Source organism: Neopelma chrysocephalum, unplaced genomic scaffold (assembly GCF_003984885.1).
Source record: "Neopelma chrysocephalum unplaced genomic scaffold, ASM398488v2 Primary Assembly neopelma1_23, whole genome shotgun sequence".
NCBI classification, from domain to species: domain Eukaryota; kingdom Metazoa; phylum Chordata; class Aves; order Passeriformes; family Pipridae; genus Neopelma; species Neopelma chrysocephalum.
In genome coordinates, this window is record NW_020897691.1 from 1,839,050 (window position 1) to 1,857,914 (window position 18,865).

The following is an 18,865-nucleotide window of genomic DNA, read 5'->3' on the forward strand; positions in this document are numbered from 1 at the left end:
TCTGAAAACAACTTTTTAACTAGTGCCCCAGCTAGATTAAATGTGGGTGAGGTTTTTTGGTGTTTGATTGTGGAGGTTTTTTTGTTTAGTTGATTTTTTTATTTGTGTGGTTGTTTTTTTGGGGTTTTATTTTCTGCTGAAGGACAAAAAGTAGAATCATAGAATATGCCGAGTTGGAAGGGACCCACAAGGTTCATCGAGTCCAACTCCTGGCTCTGCGCAGGACATCCCAAGAATCTCACCATGAGCCTGAGAGCCAAATGCTTTTGAACTTGGATAGGCTTGGTGCTGTGACAACTTCCCTTTGTTTACTATTTGGTTAAACATAAGACTAGGAAATATATTACCAAATAATATCTGTTCTAAATTACAGTTTTGCTAACTGGAATGCATTTGACTTCTACTGGATAATCAAACCCAAATTATAAAATGGCAGAAGCTGTGTAGTCACATGCCTTATTTAGTGCTGGTGCTGTAGCCTACTGAATGCTGTGCAGATTTAAAAGTTGGGAGCTGTTCTCCTAGTGAAGTGCAAGTTCATTCCAACAGTAAGGATAACCTTCCTTGTCAAGAGGCATCTTGTCCTTGATGAGGGCCCTTTTAAGAGGGAGTTGAATTCTTGCCCCGTAAATTTGCCTTGCTATTTTCTTTGAATAAGTAAATGGTTTTAACCCATGAAACAGGAGAGCCCAACTTTTTTGCATATCTGGATGGTATCTGTACCAAAATGTATGAATAGAGCAATGACCCACAACTACAGGTCTTCTTGTGTTACAGTTTAAGGTATGGATTCCAGTGACTTCTGGAATCAGCATTTATGATGTATAGATTCAGCATTTTCCCCTACTTCAGACCTAAATTATGTGAAGTCAGAAACGAACATGTATATGTTTGGCTGGATCAGATCCCTAATCTCAAATATGGGAGGATTGGGACTTGGAGATATTGGAGATATGCAAAAACCTGACTGGACAGTGTCCTGATCAACTTGCTGTCATTGACCCTCCTTTGACAAGCAGGGCTGAGCTACTTGTCTCCAGATCATCTCAGCCCTTCTGTGACAGTGTTACCTTTTTGGCAACTTTCAACCTGCCGAAGATAGAGATAGGAAAAATGCAAGTTAAGCTAATGCTTTCCACTGAGACACAAGTTCAGTAGGAAACTGCCCATAGGAAACACTACTAAAAGCCACTGGAAATGACTTGTGACAGATTCAGTCCTATCAGTTATTTTGTGGGCTCCAGTGTATTCATTTGCATAAGTTCCACCAGAGAATGCTGTGCCATGTCAGACAATATTCTAATGTTGAGAAATTTTGATCAGAACTTGTGTCAAGGGAGTGATGTACACTTTTAAATTTTAGCTAAACCACAACTACATTTGACAGATTATTTTATTTTTGTATAATCATTGGATATGAAGAATGTCTTTGAAGAATATTCAGAATAACTCTTTCCTGTATCTACACATGGTTGGGTAGGGGATGGAAGATGTCAGAAAGATATGGATTCGTGTCTCATCTTTGCTGTGGATTATCGAGGGTGTTTGTATGTCCTTGCAGAGATCACTTTGTCTTCTGAGCTTCAATTTCTTGCTGTTTGAAGGTGGCCATCCTACAACTCCCCATAAAATTCTTCTGGAAACATTGGACATGCTGAGAGCTGCAATATGATTAGTAATGTTTATTGAAAAAGGATTAATCAGGCTCTCAAGAGATGTAACAAAAGTTTTATTAAGTTCCGTAACAGGATTATATGCAGCAGAAATAAGCTTAAAACCTTGAGTGTTAGAGTAAAATAGTTTATTTTTTAATGGTTTAATAAGGCACTAAATTTTTAGAGCACTAGTTATTTCAAAAAGTTTGTAAAAAATGTAGGTAGTATGTTTTAGAATATACTCTAAAGACAGTAAAAAATCAAGTTGTGTTTTTAACATTTTGCAGTTTATTTGCTGGTGTTACATCTCCATTACTATAACATAGAGAAGTTTAATGTTAAAAAATAGAAGTGTTCATAGTAAGTTGTGGAGAGTGTCACTGGTAATTGCAGCTTAGTGGTAGGTATGTTGTTTGACAGATTTTAGGGAATAAGAGAACATACTTGAATGTTTAATGAAAGGAAGAGCTGTGCCTGTTCTAGTTTGATGGGGGATTTTTTGCCAGGCCAGGAGATTAAGAGTGCTATAATGACCATAGGTTTACTTTATCACAATTCTTGCTGGGTTTTCTTTATATTGTTTAAGAATACTAATTTTCGGTCTTTTCATGGGTTCACTTTACAAACATGCTTGATAATCTGAAATAGTTGTAAAAGTTCCCATGTAAACCCTTTAGGGTCCACTGGATTAATAGAATATACAGCACTACTCTGTTTTTCTAAGAGTCAAAACATGTACAATTCTCTTTTACACTAGAATTTTGTAATAATGATTTACTTAAAGTTTACAAATTATATTCTTATTGCTGGAGTTAATAATTAAAGCTATTAACAAGTACAAAACCAATGTGGAAATGCTTGATGTACTTGGATACAATGAAAAAGAGTATTCTCCAAGTTCCTACTACAGCTTTCTTACATCTGTTTTGTATGATTCACAGTAAAAGTGGCAGATGTTGGGGACACTTAAAGAAGTGCTGTTTGGATAGGCTGAAAATTCAATCTCTTTACCTAAAGACAGAATTGGGGAACTTGTTTGAATTGCATTTTATTTTCAAATTCCTCCACTGAGGGTAGAGAGAAGCTTTACCTGCTGCAATTTAAGGAAATCTAGCAGTGGAGCACTATGCTGAATGACACACATCATTTCCCTGAAGCAGAGAAGCATATTTTGAACTGTCATTTTACTTCAATGTTTGTTTCACTTCTTGGATGTGATTGTATCCATATGAATGTATGTAGTCTCTTTTACAAATGTTTTGAATACTATAGGCAGTTAGATCAAAGAGCCTTCCAGAAAAAACAGGAAATTAGAAGGGCATAATTCTTCTTTTTTAACCACTGGATCCCAGTTAGAACCTTACACAGGTAAAAGCAGAAAAATTAGGTAGCTTAGAACAACTGGAAAGGAAAAGTTCATATGTACAAGACTACAATGTAATAAAATGTCAGCTAGAAAAGCAAACCTAAGAGAATACCAAGGAGTTTACATCTTGCCACATCCTTAGAGAGAAGAAACTAAATGCAGAGATGAGAGGGCAAAACAAGAAAAGATTGTTTTATTCTTCCCATCCTCGCTTTAAGGACTGATTCCCACTTACTATGTTGAAAGAAGTAAGCTTTTCTATGTTTAAGCTAATTTTACAGAGCTTCAAAAGCTTGATTGGCTTTGCTGCATTACCAGTGCCTGCACTTTATTGTTTTGGGAAGTGTGGAGTATGACAGTCAGCAACTTCAGAGCGAGTTGTGGGTGGCACACTGCTGAAATCTTCTCGGAGCAGATGTTGAACCACAGGCCCAAAACCTGACATTCTTTAAAATTTGGAATTTTTTAATAAAGAAAAGTGCTTTTGTTAAGTGGTTATTTTTTCCTTATCTATTCTCAGGGTTGCTCTTGTGGAAAATATTCCTGAAGGGATCAACTATTCAGACAGTGCACCATCCCATTTGTCTCTTTTCCAAGGCTGGATGAATTTGCTTAATATGGCTGAAAAGTCTGTTGACATAGTATCTTCCCAGTGGGACCTCAATCACAGTCATCCATCAGCATGCCAGGTATGTTCTAGCCTAACAAAAGAGTGGGACTTTAACAGTCTGTTCTTGTTGTTACACTATTACGTGACACTTCCCTGTAGCAGACCTATTTTGTTTGGGTAGTCTAAAAAATCATTTTCTTATGGGGATTTTTCTGCCAATACAATAGTTTTCTGAGAGTGGTGGTATGCTTGGACGAGATAACATTCAACACATACTCATATCACTTCCATCTTTGGAAAGGATGTATTTGTGTAATCTTAAGAAAGCTGCCAAATTGTACCTATATTAGCACATCCATAATTTAAGAATATTCATAAATCTATACAGTTATTTTCTACTTGATGCAACTGATGAAATAAAAGAGCAAGCATGTGGATTAATTCTGCAACCAAATAGAAGGATAGAATTACACTTATAAAGAACAATATAGTATCAGATGATTCATAGCTTTTCAAAATTATTCTTGAGAGGGACTGGTGTTCAAGATTCCTGCAATAAAGAAAAATAGGAAAAATCATAAATCACAGTGAATAAGACAGACATGCATTACAATGATGCTGTGCCAACAAAAACTTTATTCTTGAGAGCAATCCTCTTAGAAATATGGTTAGGGCAGGTTTCCATTTAGTATCACTTGTGAAAGTAAGATATCAAAGAATTGATAGGCTGTGAGAATATCTCTTCTTTTCCACTAAATAGATTCTTAGCTGAAAGAAGCAGCTCAGCTGACATGAAATGGGGTTAAAGTGACAGCCAGGTAACTGTAATTAATCAACTCTATTATGCTATGTCACAAACTCTTGGCTTTCCTTTCTAGTTCTGTTGATGCTGTGCAGTAAAAAAATGCCTTTTGGTAGATAATAGGCAAAGCCTGGTATTTTGAGCAACTAAATTCTACTTCTTTTGAAAGAGGCTGTAGCCTAGTTGCACAGCATACATTAACTTTTCTTCAGAATAAATTTGCTGCATGTCCATTTAAAGTAGTGAAAATCTAAGGTAAGCAGACGAACAGAAAATTTAATTCAAACCCTTCCTTTTAGAATGCTTATAAATGTTGGAATATGGTTTGTGAATAAATTATGGAATATCAAAGTATTGACTTTTTCACAATGTAATTATGCAGCTAAACTTTATTTAAATTTATTGCCTAAGTAACTTCAAACCCATGTACTGTCATTCAAGCAGATGTATTCAAAGAGATAGTGCCTCAGATGTTTCCAGGGTGCGCATGAATTGATATGTGCATGAATCTTTTAAAAGTGTTTTGTCTGAAAAAAAATTCAACATGTCATTTGCTTCAAAACAGCAGAGCCTAACAAACCCCAAACAAAGGACAAAAAATAGGAAATTAGAAGTTGGGATTTCAATAGTTAAGTGTCAAATCCATTCACAGTCGCATGCAAAGTAAAAATTGGAAGATATTATTCAGCAGGGAAAGAAAGAAGAGACATCTAAGAAGTGGATTTGTTCTTTCATCCTCAAATACACAGTTAAAGCCAGAAAAATTGAACATTTTTCATAATATTCTATTCTAGTTATCTATTTCTGTCTGCTAGTAGTCTTACAAAAGTGAGTAATTACTTCTGTTTAAAGGCAATTAATATTCCAGTCATCTCCTCACTTGTACAGCAGTGGGGGCTGAACAGCTGATAGATTTTTCTGTCAAGCTTGTCTATTCATGCTAAAACACTATATTGTTATTGGCTGGCGTGATTGCTAAAAAATTGCCAAGAGGCAGTGTTTCTTAGCAAATCGCTGCCCCGGAGAATGTACACAAAGCTTAGTCTGTGAAAGGGAAGGGAGAAAGCTTGTATCGTTACATCTGCTTTCTCCACTTGTGAAATGAAAGTGGAATTTCAGAGGAGCTTCAATAACTATAATCTAGTAATTGTCTGAATAATAAGTTGAATGTCCTCAAGTCTTTGCAATTTGATTTTGGGAAAATTTGCCCCAAAATAGCAGAAGCATTGTGAAAGGTAAGAGTATTGCACAGTGCTTAGTTACTAAGTTTTAGTTCCTTGAATTATTCTCGTCTTTTAGAAACTAAGGACATAACCGTTTTCCATATGGACCCGTGCCCTGGTCTATAACTAGCAATTTCCATTTTATGAATATTCAAGGCATATTGCAAAGTAAAGTTCTCCACAAGAGCCCTTGAACAGACATGGATTTTTGAAGGAGAAAAGCAGAGTAGGCTAGATTGTTTTTTCTCAATTAGTTACAAGGTTTAACTACATTCTCTGTATATCTTTGTGCAGTCAAATACATACATATATATGTCCAATATACATCTTGAAGAAAAATAGAGCAGGAAATTCTGCAACTTTATATACACACATACATACATATGCTCAATACACATATTATCCTTAGGTATACATGTTGTCCATCTTGTCTAAATGTATATTGGACATATGTATATATGTATAAATCTGCATATATGAAATTGCAGAATTTCCTGCTCTGTTTTTCTTCATTTTTGTTTATGGGTACGTTACCCAGTGTCCTTGACTCTTGCCTGTCCATATTTTGTTGCTATAAGTCTAAATAAACATTCATTGCTGATTGAGCTGTCCAGGTCACAACACCGTGCTCAGTCATCTGAGATTATGAGTCTTGCTAAATTGGATTCCCTAAAAACAGACACATGATGGTACAGTATTTCTATGCTTCTATGGCTTAAGCAATCAAGTAAAAAAATATTTGTTTGGCAAAAGAGTGAGTAGGCTTTCTACACTTCCCTTTCTCATTCAAAAGAAAATTACATATTTTGGCAACTTTGTGTTGTCATATCTGTGTTTTTAAGATAACAGGGTAGTTGTCATGTAGAAGCACTGAGGTTTTTGTGGAATGTGAATGTGTGAGTCCTCCTGTGGCAATCTGATGTTTAGAGGTATTAGAGGATAACGGAAACAATTTTTTGAGAGTAGCTTTTAATTCATTTGCAGTGAAAAGAAAGAGGTGAATGCAAGATCATGCCAGTTTCAAGATTTTCACAGTTCATTTCCTCTGGCTCATCTCATGTTTAGAAACTTTAATTTAGAATGACCTTTTAGATTTCCAGCAAGTCCTTCACAAACTTTGGTTTATTTTTTATAAATAAAAATTAATGCCATTGTGGCTTATTGGTACTGCCATGAGTATCACACAGTTCTTCCTGGATGGCTATTTGGATGAACATAAAATGATCGAAGAGTAGATCTGCGTCTGAGTTTTACAATTATCACATAAAAAGTAGATGTTTCTAACTTTGTTTACCTACCTGCTGTGCATCTCCCAAATGGTTTGATGGGAGAAGTCCCCCGCTCCATCGAATACTCTGTCTCATGTAAGCCAGCTGTGCAGCTTTGTAATGAATCTCTGATGACAAGTCATGTGTCACTCACACATGCATTGGCCAAGGATCTTAGGTGATTTGTTTGCTAAAACAAATGTTAGTGCAAGAGCTTAAGTTCCCTTCCTTGACAATTATAAAAAAAATACAAATAATACAAAGAAGGGCACACCTCCAAACCTAGCAGCTACCAGAAGAAATTTGCTACCATGAGCTATAGAGATTGCAGTGTATTTGCTTTTCTATAAACTCATCTTTACATAAACATCTCTCCTCTTCAGGTGGTGGCATTTCCCTGGTGCAGCTGGTACAGACTGAGACATAGAAGATAAATTCAAAAAGAAGAGGTTTTAAAATGAAAGCACATTCCCTCCTTTTGCATTATCTGTTTCACTAGAAGAATTTGAAGAGAGCATTTAATTTTCTCTGTTTTGTATTAAACAGAAGCATTTAAAGTTAGGATTTCTTGATTTTTTTTGCTCTATTGGTTTCTGCCAGCATGCTATGATTTTTAGTGATGTTTTTAAATATACCCAGAGGCTTGATCATAGGAAAGCTTTTGAAAAATATTAGTAGAACTACAGAGAAAAAAACTGAGAAGAAAAGTCTATGAAATAACCAGGTTTATTTCTGCAGAAAGAAAAAGGTAGACATTGTTTAAACTGTAGGAATCCAAGTTACTGAAGAGCACAATAATTCAGTTATAGAGTACTTCAATAAATACAGCAGTTTCACATTTGTATCTCCCCATTTTATTTCTAATAAGGAGTGCATGCTGATAGAGACAACAGCAGGCAAGGGAAATCAAGCAGGCTTGAATCAACCTGTCTAAAGACTGCCAATAAATTGCTTTGGGGGCAATTTCAGGGCCTTTTGGTAATGACAATTTCCTCTTTTTTTAAGAGAAAAAGAGTTTGCTGTGGCAGGTACAGTTGGGATTGATGTTTGAGATGTATAGTAATTTACAGCTACCTTGTGAATATCAGTTTGTTCATGTTATAAATGCATTTTACATCCTATTTTGTCACTTTTGGTAGGTTTTTTGAAACAGCCCAGTGAAAAGTGTATGAGAATATTTTACCAGGATAAGCAGATTTCTGTTGGTAATGTTTGTTAAAATGCAGATATGCTGTTAAGTAGCATGCCAGTTTCATAGCAGTTGGCTGCTACTATTTCTCAGTCCTCACAAGCTGGGTATATAGAAATGATTCTCATCGTCATGTAGTTGTGCAGCAGCCTGGTATTGTCTTGCAAAGGGAATGTGGTCTGAATGACAACATGAGGGTTTGTATTCAACAGAAGCATTTCAAATGTGCTGACAGCAGTGACAAAACTCTTTAAACCTTCCATCCCTTCTTTTTTCCTTTTCATAAGAAAAAACAGTAACATTGCAAGTAAACATGTCAGAAAGTACAGAAACTGAGTTTCAAATTAATATTAATAGGGACGAAGACCAGATTCTTCAGCAATGAAGGAAGAACTATAGTGCATACAGATTTTTAAAAGCAAGTTGTGAATTTTTTTTAGTTTAGAGCATCTAGATTAAACCTTGGTGAGGAAATGCATGCCTGCTGAGAGATGATGCAGTGAGAGATGAGATGGAGGGAATTCTTTCCAATTCTGTCACTGGGTGGTGGTTTTTTGTGTACCTGTATAAACACAAATATTTGTAGTGTGTGCACTCCTAGTCTTAACCGTCACTACTTAGAGTTACTTTGAATGTTTAATCAATTTGGAGGTTTTATTCTTTATGAACATAATTGGGGGGAAAAAAGAATGATATAAATTAATAGCTTGTAGTGCCCCTGATGGGGAAATAATAGATGTATTTGCAGAGAAAATGGCTTCATTGGAATGCAGGACTGCACTCCAAGTGATATATTCACCCATAGAATGGGCTCTTCAGCAGGTAGCATGGCCTGCAAGAGACAGCTATGTTGGTCACATCAGGGCATACTAAGATCAAGTAAAACTCAGGAGGAGGTGCCGGGAAGAGGTACTTGTTTATCAAAGAGAGGCTTGTTTATCAAAGCTTCTGTAAATCATATGCAAATATATTCTCATGCAGGTAGAAGGGACAATAATGTCCAAAAATAATTACCATAGGGAAAAACCAGTAACAACTATCTCCTGAAGTAATTAATTTTATCAGCTTGAGACATAAACTTTTTAAACATTTCTTCAGCAGAACAGTTAATTAGTTAATTTGTATTGATAATGCTAACCACTTTCCCTCAAATATATTAATGCATTTTCGGTGTTTTTTTTATATGCTAGAGCTTTCTACCATGCTTCTAGACAAAATCAGTTTTGACAGATAACCTAAACAAAAATAGTCTTTATCTTTCTACTTAATAAATTGAATAAACACAGAGTACCTTTCTGAGTAGCTGTTTCTATCTATATGTACATTAATTAATTTCCATAATGCAAACCTTTTAGTCCTTAATTTTCCCAGCTAACTTTTGCAAAGATATAGCTAATGAAAATCAAAACTGCTGGTTTCTCCAGTCAGGGGACCGATATGTGTGTCCAAAGGCTGGCTGAGCTCTGCCATGCCGGGAGGGTCTCGTTCTGGAGGATGGGGCAGGGATTGGGAATTTAGCAGACAAGAGGGCAGTGATTGCTGTTTCCGGTTTTTGTTAGAGTCTAGCAGTGCCAGACTGCAGCAATTGCAGGAGAAACACTCTTGGAGTGAGCAGGGCACCCAGAAATACTGGTCAGTGCACCTCTACTCCCTCAGAATCATGCTAGAGCTGCTGCTTAACTCTATGTGCATCATCCGTCTCCTCCACGCTACTATCTCATTAATTCTTACATTTTCTATTAACATCTCTCCTTCTTTTTAAAAAGAACCAACACAATTTGTGGTGTGAGAATTAAGGATTCTTTTAGCTTCATGAGGTATGTGAGGGAAAGCCACTTGACTTGCTCAGCAACTCAGTAACGCCTTTTGGGTGTGTGAGTTAAAATCATGGATGTCATTTCTTACATTTTTAACTACCTAGTCACCTTAAGAAATGCTGAATCTAAGAAACATTTGGAACTTCATGCAAATAATGTTTTTGTTTTCTTGATCTGTTAGCTGTTCTCTAATGCTTTCATTATGACAGCATTCTGTTAACTGCAAAGTTCTTGTGATCCCTGGGATGAGCAGGGAGCTCTACTATGGGTTTGAGTGAGCAAGCAGGTATACATTACAAAAGTAAAACATAAACAGTGTTTCTGTTTCCATTGCAGCCTCTGGCTGCTTGGTAATTTTGAGAAAACTCTTTTTTAGGAGGATGGGTATTCTTATTTTGCCACATACATTAAAAATATGTGAATATTAAAAAATAGGTCTGTACTGTAGACAGGGGAAGCACTGCTTTCTGAGTCTGCGTAATGCTGAAGGCCCATCAAGGTTTGAAGTATTAATCTGTGCAGGCAATGACAAGCCAAAGGATGGCTTTCCACTATCTGCTGCTTATGTTTTTTCAGTGTGTGGAGAGGGCCTTTGTCTGGGGTTTTGTTGGTCTGTACTATGTCATGTTGTATCATCCCAAACTGCTTTGGTTTGGTCATTTTGTTAAATAGGTTCTGTCAAGTGCTTTGTCTTCTACCTATTTGTTTGGAAGTTGATATATGACTGTTGCTTTTTTTTGTTTTTGCTTTACATTCGGGCCAACATTAGATTGAATCTAAAGTGGGCAAGCACTTTGTCAGATGCATAAACCCAAAAGTCTTTGTGTATTGAACTGCTAATTGAAAGTAGTGTCTGCTGTAGTAAGCTAGAATGGCAGCAAGGAAATGAGAGCTGGCTGTGGCTGCAGTAACAGCACAGTAGTGATACACTGGAGAGTTTATTTTTGACATTATCTAGTTAGATGTTTGCAACTAAACTTTTTTATTTAATATAAAATATTGACTCTCAAAATTAAGCATTTACTGTACTATCAGAAGTTCTACTTGTTCTTTGTTTCTTGGATATGAAAAAATCTGACAATTTAAAATTTTACTTTTCATGTGAAACAAATGTCTTGATTGGTGTTTTGACATATATCTAGCTCAGTATGAGATTCACTTTTTTGTTCTGTGTTAGAAATAGGACTTAAATAGTAAAGTTTTATAGCAGTGTAAAAAGGAAAAGCATATAAAATACCCGTAGACTATTGTTTTCCTTCCTGGTATAACTCTTCTAAAGTAGAGCATACAACCATTTGAAAATGTTGTGTGCTATGGGTTAGAATCACTTACAAAAATATCACTCAATGTAGAATAAGTGTAATAAACTATTTTCCTTGAACTTTTTGTCCTAAGTCAACCGAATGTGATTTGTTAGAAGAAAGTTAATGTCAAAATGTGCTTATGCAGCATAAAAAACTTGGACACTTCCTTCTGCCTAGCACCTGTCATGAATAATGTTGTGCAATCTGGGAAAAGGAAGAAACCATTTTGGCCTTCAGAACAGTATTTCTCCAAGAAAAAGTATTTAAGTTGCTAACCTTTAGGGTAGATTTAATCATATCTAAGAACATATTTACTCAGCTGTTGTATCTAATTCTTTCATCTTTACATGCCTCTTTAATTTGTTGATATGCAGTTTGAATAATTCTGTGTCTTGCAACTTCTGCTTTCTGTTAATGTTCTTCCCAGGGGCAGCGTCTTTTTGAAAAGTTGCTTGAACTGGCATCCCGAAATATTGAGATAAAGCTAGTGAGTGATATACTGCCCATGGAATCAAAGGTGTTAAACGACTTGAAAACAAAGGGTAAGACCAAGGTCTTTATGTTGTTATGCCATTGACTGCTACATAATGTTGCCTTTACTTAAAATGCAGACTCAAATGGTCTATTAAATGTATCCTATTGGTATTGCTGTATTACCCTGTGATCCTTCAGCTTTCTCTGGTTCATAGCTGTCTGAAACTCTGTTACTGTAGTTGAAGTTTGCAGTTTGCAAGCAATTAAAAAGATGTTTAAATTCACTATAGCCATTTTTAATGGTAGACAATGTAACCTGAGAGACTGCTGTAATACCTTGTGGGACAAGACAGTTTCCTCCTTTGAGGAATATCAAAATAATTAAAAGAGCAACATGTGTATGGTATTGATGATTCTGAAGCACTGGAAATAGATCATTGGTCAGATTTAGCCAGCTGACAAGGTTTTCTGTGCTATGTGTGTTTCTTTGGTATCTGGTTTCCTAACCATTGCTTTTAAGGCTCAAAAATCCCTATTGAAAGAGGGATTGCACACTGGCGCTACATGAATAAACTTGTTTTATGTAAAACTGTGTAGGAAAATAGTAAAGAGAATTTAAGAAATGCTGAAAGAAATTAGACTCACTTAGGACTTTTAGCTATCTCATATACATTTCTCTTGAATATGTTAGTTATCTATATAAGCCGATAAAAGCATGATTTTAAGGCTAGGATACACTTTTCAAAGGGCAAAAAGAACCTATATATTTTGATGGTGATCATTTTTGACACAGATAACTATATGGATCACAAAGGGAACTCTAAAAAAATAGACTAAGAAAAGGAGTTGCTATGTGTAGTAGCACCTTAATGTAACATGTGTGTTTATGGTAAAGAATAAAGAACACCCTCTTCCAACAAATATCAATCTATATTTGTTTAAATTCCTTGTAACCTCTTCTATGACAGGAAATTTTACAATATTCAAATGAAATTATCGATATACTTGTGGTTTGAGCTACAAAGAATCAGAGAAAGTTGCTTTTATATAGTAATTCTTGTGAGTTTTGCTGTCATCATCTTTGAACCCTGGAATTGTAGATATCATTGTGTACTAATGACCTTTTTCAAAAATCAATATTATAACTGCTTGATTTTCTCACTATGATTTTGTTTTCTCATTCCATGTTTTCATTTGCTTATTTCTACAAATTCTGATATTTTTACTAGAATGTCTTGATTATGACGTTGTGATTACCAGCTCTGTTGCAAGTCTTTAGGTTTCTTGTTTGATTTTTATCTCCATGAAAGCCAGATAAATCTTTATTTGCCTCTGTATTCCTTAAAAGAAGTAAGTTAGTTTCAAATTCTATCAGATTTAGTTGTCTTAATTTTATGTTGAAATGAGCAGACCTTGTATGAACAGTTCATGGTATGTCCTGCTCATGTAAAATAGAAGCTAAGTGGTAGGCTAGCTTAAAAAAAAAAATTGTCATCAAGCTTTGCAATGCTATCCTGGAAGATCTATCTACTAAAATTATTATTCTCTTTGCTTGTGAGGTGACGGCCACCTGCATCCTCAGAAATCAATCATAACTGATCCTTGAACTTATTCATGAAGATAACTTTTTTTCCCTGCAACTGTCAGATTTGTCAGTAAAGAAAGCAGTAAATATATCAATAGTTCAGCCAAGCTGTGAAGCACCTCAAGATGGAGAACCAAAATGTATTTGTCTGAACAGGCTCCAACCCACACTTGTGGTGTCTGTCAGAATTAGGCAGAGGAGAGTCCAAGCACTGCTCTGTGGTTCATCAGCTTATTAAACTAAGCTGATTGATCCTAAGCAGCAAATATGCTTGGCACCTGAGCCATGGGCAGTAGTATGGACAGAAAGCACATACATAGCCAGTGGAGCTCTGGGAATGCCATGCACTCCTGAGTCTGCCTTCACCTTGCTAGGTGGGCAGGGGCTAGGCTTTTCTCTCCAAGGCAGATTGTGTGCAGGAGTTGAATTGTCTCCAAGTAGTGGGCTGTCCTGCTAAATACGAGAAAGAGTTGCTATTGCACAGAGAGGGTGGAAGAGCCTTGCCTTTCTTTTCAGCAGACTGGATGATCAGAACCCCTGAGCTATGCCCTTATGTGGTAGAGACTGGTTCCTAGGGTCAGGACGAGGGATAATTTGGCTGTCAGCCCCAGGAGGTACAGGTTAAGATACTGATCAGGAACCTTAAAAGGATGCTGCAGTTCCTCAGCCACTGATTACCTATCTCATGCTGCATCTTCAGGTAGCATGTCCTTTCTTACTTAGGTGGCCTCAACAAAGTGGCGTGGGTTTATCTGGGGTCGCTTGAAGAACTATAATTGGGCATTCACATTGTCTCATGTAGTGTTGTTTTTTTTCGGACAAGGAACCAGAAGGCTACAAGGATAGGCTACTGTACTGCTGCATTTCAGCACACATGGTGAGACTACTTCTGCCAGGCAAATTATTCTAGCACATCTTTCATTTTTCTAGACAGGCATGCCTGGAGCCCCTTTGCCTCTTCTTCCCATTTCTGAAGTACTGTAGAAAGCAGTTTTGATAAACCTTTTCCAACCCAAGGCTTGGAAGACTCTTCCCCACATATCCTTCCTCTCCAGCTGATTAACTCTCTCCTTACTGATTAACAAAGGAGAAGGTTGAAACCTGACTTCTGATTTGAGCTGAAGGGGTAAGATAGAGCATAACTTATCTTATGGGAGAGCAGAACTGAACTGATGTAGAGTAAAATAAAATTAGTAATTTGCATTTGCAATGTTAGTACAGACATCTGAGCTAGCGTGAACTTCCAGGTTTGTCATTACTCTGATGCCTTTTTTTGTCCTATATGTGCTATTCTGACTCACTTGAACTGGCTGTAAAGCAGGGGAGCTTGATTACAGAAGTCCAGCAACTGCAGTTTGAAACATGGATTGATTTACTGTGCTAACACATACCACAACTAGACCTGTGGTGACAGGACCCTCGGAGTACCGAGATAATGTACATTTGTTAATAATTGCTAACTGTGGGAGTGTTATTTACTTGTAAAATTAAGCATGTGGAAATGAGGAAATACTAGTCCTAAAACTTACATTTATGATAGAACTTTAATTATATTATCAGATTCTATATTTTGCATAGAATACCTGGCTGGTACTTGTTACAACCTTACCATATTAATCAGAGGTTTTTCCCTTGTGTTGAATGAGAATACATCAAACATTTAAATGTCTAATGCAGTTGATGCTCATACAGGGGATATTATTTCTGCTGGTAATGGCTAGAATCTTTTTTTATCTTCATATTTAATGTATGTCTCCAGGCTTTCTTCATTGCATATCTGCCAGATCCTGCACTGAATGCAAAATGATTAATTTCCTCATAGGCTTTTCCATGCTGCTTCTCACTGTGGTATCTGCATGCCCTGCAAATACAGTATTAATGAATTTCTTTTTACAACATCACTGTTGTGTGAGGTTGCTTGCTGTTTCTGTCTCTTGGGGACAACCAGTGATTATTAATGGCAGCACAGGCACCAGAAGCCAGACCTCAGCATTTGTTTTCTGTAGTAACAATAAAAAAGAAAAAGTATATAACAATTTAAAAAAATCAACCATATGTAAGTTCTCCCAGCTCGTGTTGTCACAATCATTACTTAACAGACTATAAACTATGATGTTATTTTTATAGGATATATGTATATGAATACTATGTATATATGTGTATGAGTCTCTTGCGAAAGGTAAGTCTGTCTGTAGGCAAAATTTGGCTCATTGTGTAAAGAAACGTTCTTCTTTATCCTCTTTGTGCTGTGACAGTAGATTATTAATGCTTGTTTTCAAGGTTATTGTTTTAGCCTTTTCTCAGCTGTAGCTCAGTCTACTAGATTGAAACATTCCTTGTAACCCTCCCCCTCCTTACACATAATTATGTCCCAGTCTTTGTTCCTCAGTAACATTTGAATAGTATTGTCTCCAATTAGCAGGTTGTTGTATTGTTTCTTACATATACAGAATCTAAATCCCTTGCTAATTATGATCTTATTTTAGCTGACAGTGTTCATACATTATAAGACATACCAATGGATTTTCCTTCTTCAATTTGCATTGCTTCCTTCCTTTTCTATTTGCTTTTTTCCCTAATATTCTCTTTCTATGAAGCATTTTTGATATATTTGCAAGGAATGTTTTTTGTTTTGTCAGTGCTGGCACTGAGGAGGAGTCTGTCCATGTCACAATGTGATTTAAAGAAAAAAAATCATTTAACTCAATAGCTGTTGAATGTTGGCAGTGAAACTGGATTATTGTCATAGGGAAGGATCAAATAACTAGATCTGATGTGCAGCTGTTATTCACTGAGCAGTTTGTGCACGTTTGCCCAAGATTACACTCTCTTAATCAGATACAACCAAAACAGAGAAACTAAAAAGTTATAATATTGCAGGGTGACAAATAAATGAATAGAAAGTGGAGCTCTAGCAACTTTTTGTGCATTTAGTTGTGCGCTTTAGATTACAAACCATAACAGATACCATCTCATGACAAATTAAATCAGGTTATATCTGGGCAGCTGCACAATCCCAACCTCCTCTTTGCTCTCCCCATTATATGTTGTCCCTGCCTTCTTCTTTGCACCAGTGACCACGTGGTAAGACAAGCCAGGTGGCTGATTTGGCTACAGACTGTTTTCCTTTTTTTTGGCTAGCTTAATTGTCTTTTGTGTTACATTTCTGCATTACTCAGCATATATTCTCACAGGCATAAAGGCTGGGGACAACACAGAGATAGGAAACACATAACCAGGGTTGACAAGGGAGGTAGGATCACTGGAACCTAGTTGAGGTAGGTTTAATCTGCCATGGCACCAGAAAGCTCAGAGTTCACATAATGCCAAAGAACTTCTGGAGCTTTGGGGGTTTCCTGTATTTTCCTGTATTGTTTTAATGTAGGTATAGCCCAATGGACAGCAATAGTGAATATGATTTATATATCAGATGATTTATGTCCATATTCTGTCTGCTTCTGTTGGCATACTTAAGGTGCTGTATAGTTTTAGAGGTGTGATGCTTGTGGGACAAGTTTTTACCTCTGCCCAAAATCATGTTCCCTTTCCCTGTCTACCTGTAGGGGAACGGGAAAATTATGTCATTTTTAACATATTGTAGAAGAACTGAAAAGGATTTGTTATGCCATAGAAAGATGGAGATCACCTGGGAACATCAGAGCAGTTTCTCCTTATGAAAAAAGCTGTGAGTTGAGCACTTTTTTTAACCTAGAACCTTTGTATACTGCAAACTCTAGGAATCTGGAGTTGCCCATTTGGGAGAAACTGCCATTTTCTCTGGAAAAGATAAAGCTATAGGAGTAAGAGAGGGCATTTCATGGTAAGTTTAAATTGGGACTAAAAAATGTTTGGATTTTGGACAACTTGTGTTTTTGTGAAAGCGTTAGTAGAGCAAACCATGAGGGCGTTGATTTACATTCAGCCCAGAATACTTGGTTTCAGTATTAATGAAAATTAAAGTGGACTGTAAACATATTAGAAAAGAGCTGTCACTGGCAGTTTTAAGAAGAAAGTGGACAAGCCCCTGTGAAGAGTAGCCTTGTAGCTCTGGTGCTTGGGAAAGGTCTAGATTGGTTTCAAGCTGAATTTAATAGTTCCATAATGATTTGGAAGGAGAACATAAACTTTTGTGCTTGAGGACATTCCTCTCAACATAAGAAAAAAAGAATTTTTTTTACACTCAGAACAATCACTCAGTGGTACAACCATCCTCAGGTAGAGTCCTCATCACTGGAGATTTCCAATATGTGACTAGACAGGGTGCTGGATAATCTCATTTAGACTCCCTTTTCCACAAAATACTGGCCCAGATGATCTTCTGAGGGCCAGGTGATCTAACTTAGGTTTTTCCATGATTCTTATTAAACCTTTAATTCCTCTTCATGAGAAGATAATGTTGAGAATCAATGTAAAAACACTGCAAAGACTAAAGAGAAAATACACTCCATTCCCATAATGGCAAGCTAGAATCCTGAAGCTGGATCTTGAAGAGATTTCTGCCTGTCCAGATGGCCAGTTTCTGCACAATGTACCATAAAAATAATATTATTTGATGCATGTTCCATTGGAGCATAAAGAGTGCCCTTGACAGCTGAAGTTCAGTTGTTGGTTTTATATAAGCCGTTGAGTGGAGTTGTAGCTCCATTGCTTTCTTCATCACTTTCCTAGGCTGGACTCTCCAAGACTGTGAGAGGGAAGAGTGTTGAAGATGGGATAAGATCCTGCAACAGCACCAAAAATAGACTGTTTTTCCCCTATGGTTTTTCAGAAACAAGTAAGGGGGATACTTTGAGAGGACCTATAGACTAAGGGTGAGTCCTCCTAAAAGAATCAAGTAATTTGGATCTGAGTTTCATAGAGCTAAAGGTGGATGTGAACAGAGGAGGAGAAATCTCTTCCATTCCTTTCAGATTTTAATTGTCGACATTTTTCTAAGACTCTGCCTAAGTCACACTTGAAAATATGTGATGTGTATGAATATCAGCCTGTGAAAATTGCACTGGCAAGGCTTTTGGCATCTGATTTTAAATTTACTTTTATGTTTTGATTTATTATGAATCAGACCTTGTTCCTTTTTTATTATTATTTTATATTCTTGGGTACCCATAACAAAGCAGATGCATGATTTGATTTAGTTTTTATTAGTTGCTGCTGAAGGGTGTTTCCTGATATTTTCCCAACGACTTTAGCGTGTTACAAGCAATCTTAAAGCCAATTCCAAGATGGAAGATCTCCTTATGTTCTTTACCTCTTAGAATGCATAGTAACTTTGTCAGAGTTCCGCATAATGAGAATTACTGAGCTGAATTTCCAAAACTAGTTGCATCCCATCTTAAAGGAAAGAAGTAAGTACCAGCTTTGTATCAGAGATTCAAGCATTCAGGTAGCTACCTAACATCTAGGCAACACTAACATGCAGAAACTCCTGCTAGGTTTTTCTTTTGGAGAAACATCTTTCTGTTTAGGCACCTGAGCTGTCTGTTATGTTGCAAAGTGTGCACGCATCCACTAACACCTTGATAGCAAGGAAATGTTCAACACTGGTTTTATGCCTAACTCTCATGAGAACTTA

At 36.6% G+C, this 18,865-nt stretch overlaps 1 protein-coding gene across 3 annotated transcripts in view; it reads left to right on the forward strand.

Moving 5' to 3' along the window:
• Positions 1-18,865, forward strand: part of PLD5 (phospholipase D family member 5) — a 177,040-nt gene that overhangs the window by 106,002 nt on the left and 52,173 nt on the right. For all 3 annotated transcript variants that reach the window (XM_027684113.1, XM_027684122.1, XM_027684128.1), the window contains 2 exons: positions 3,542-3,710; positions 11,662-11,776. In XM_027684113.1, the coding sequence (XP_027539914.1) occupies positions 3,542-3,710; positions 11,662-11,776 (284 nt within the window). The remainder of the gene's footprint in view (positions 1-3,541; positions 3,711-11,661; positions 11,777-18,865) is intronic.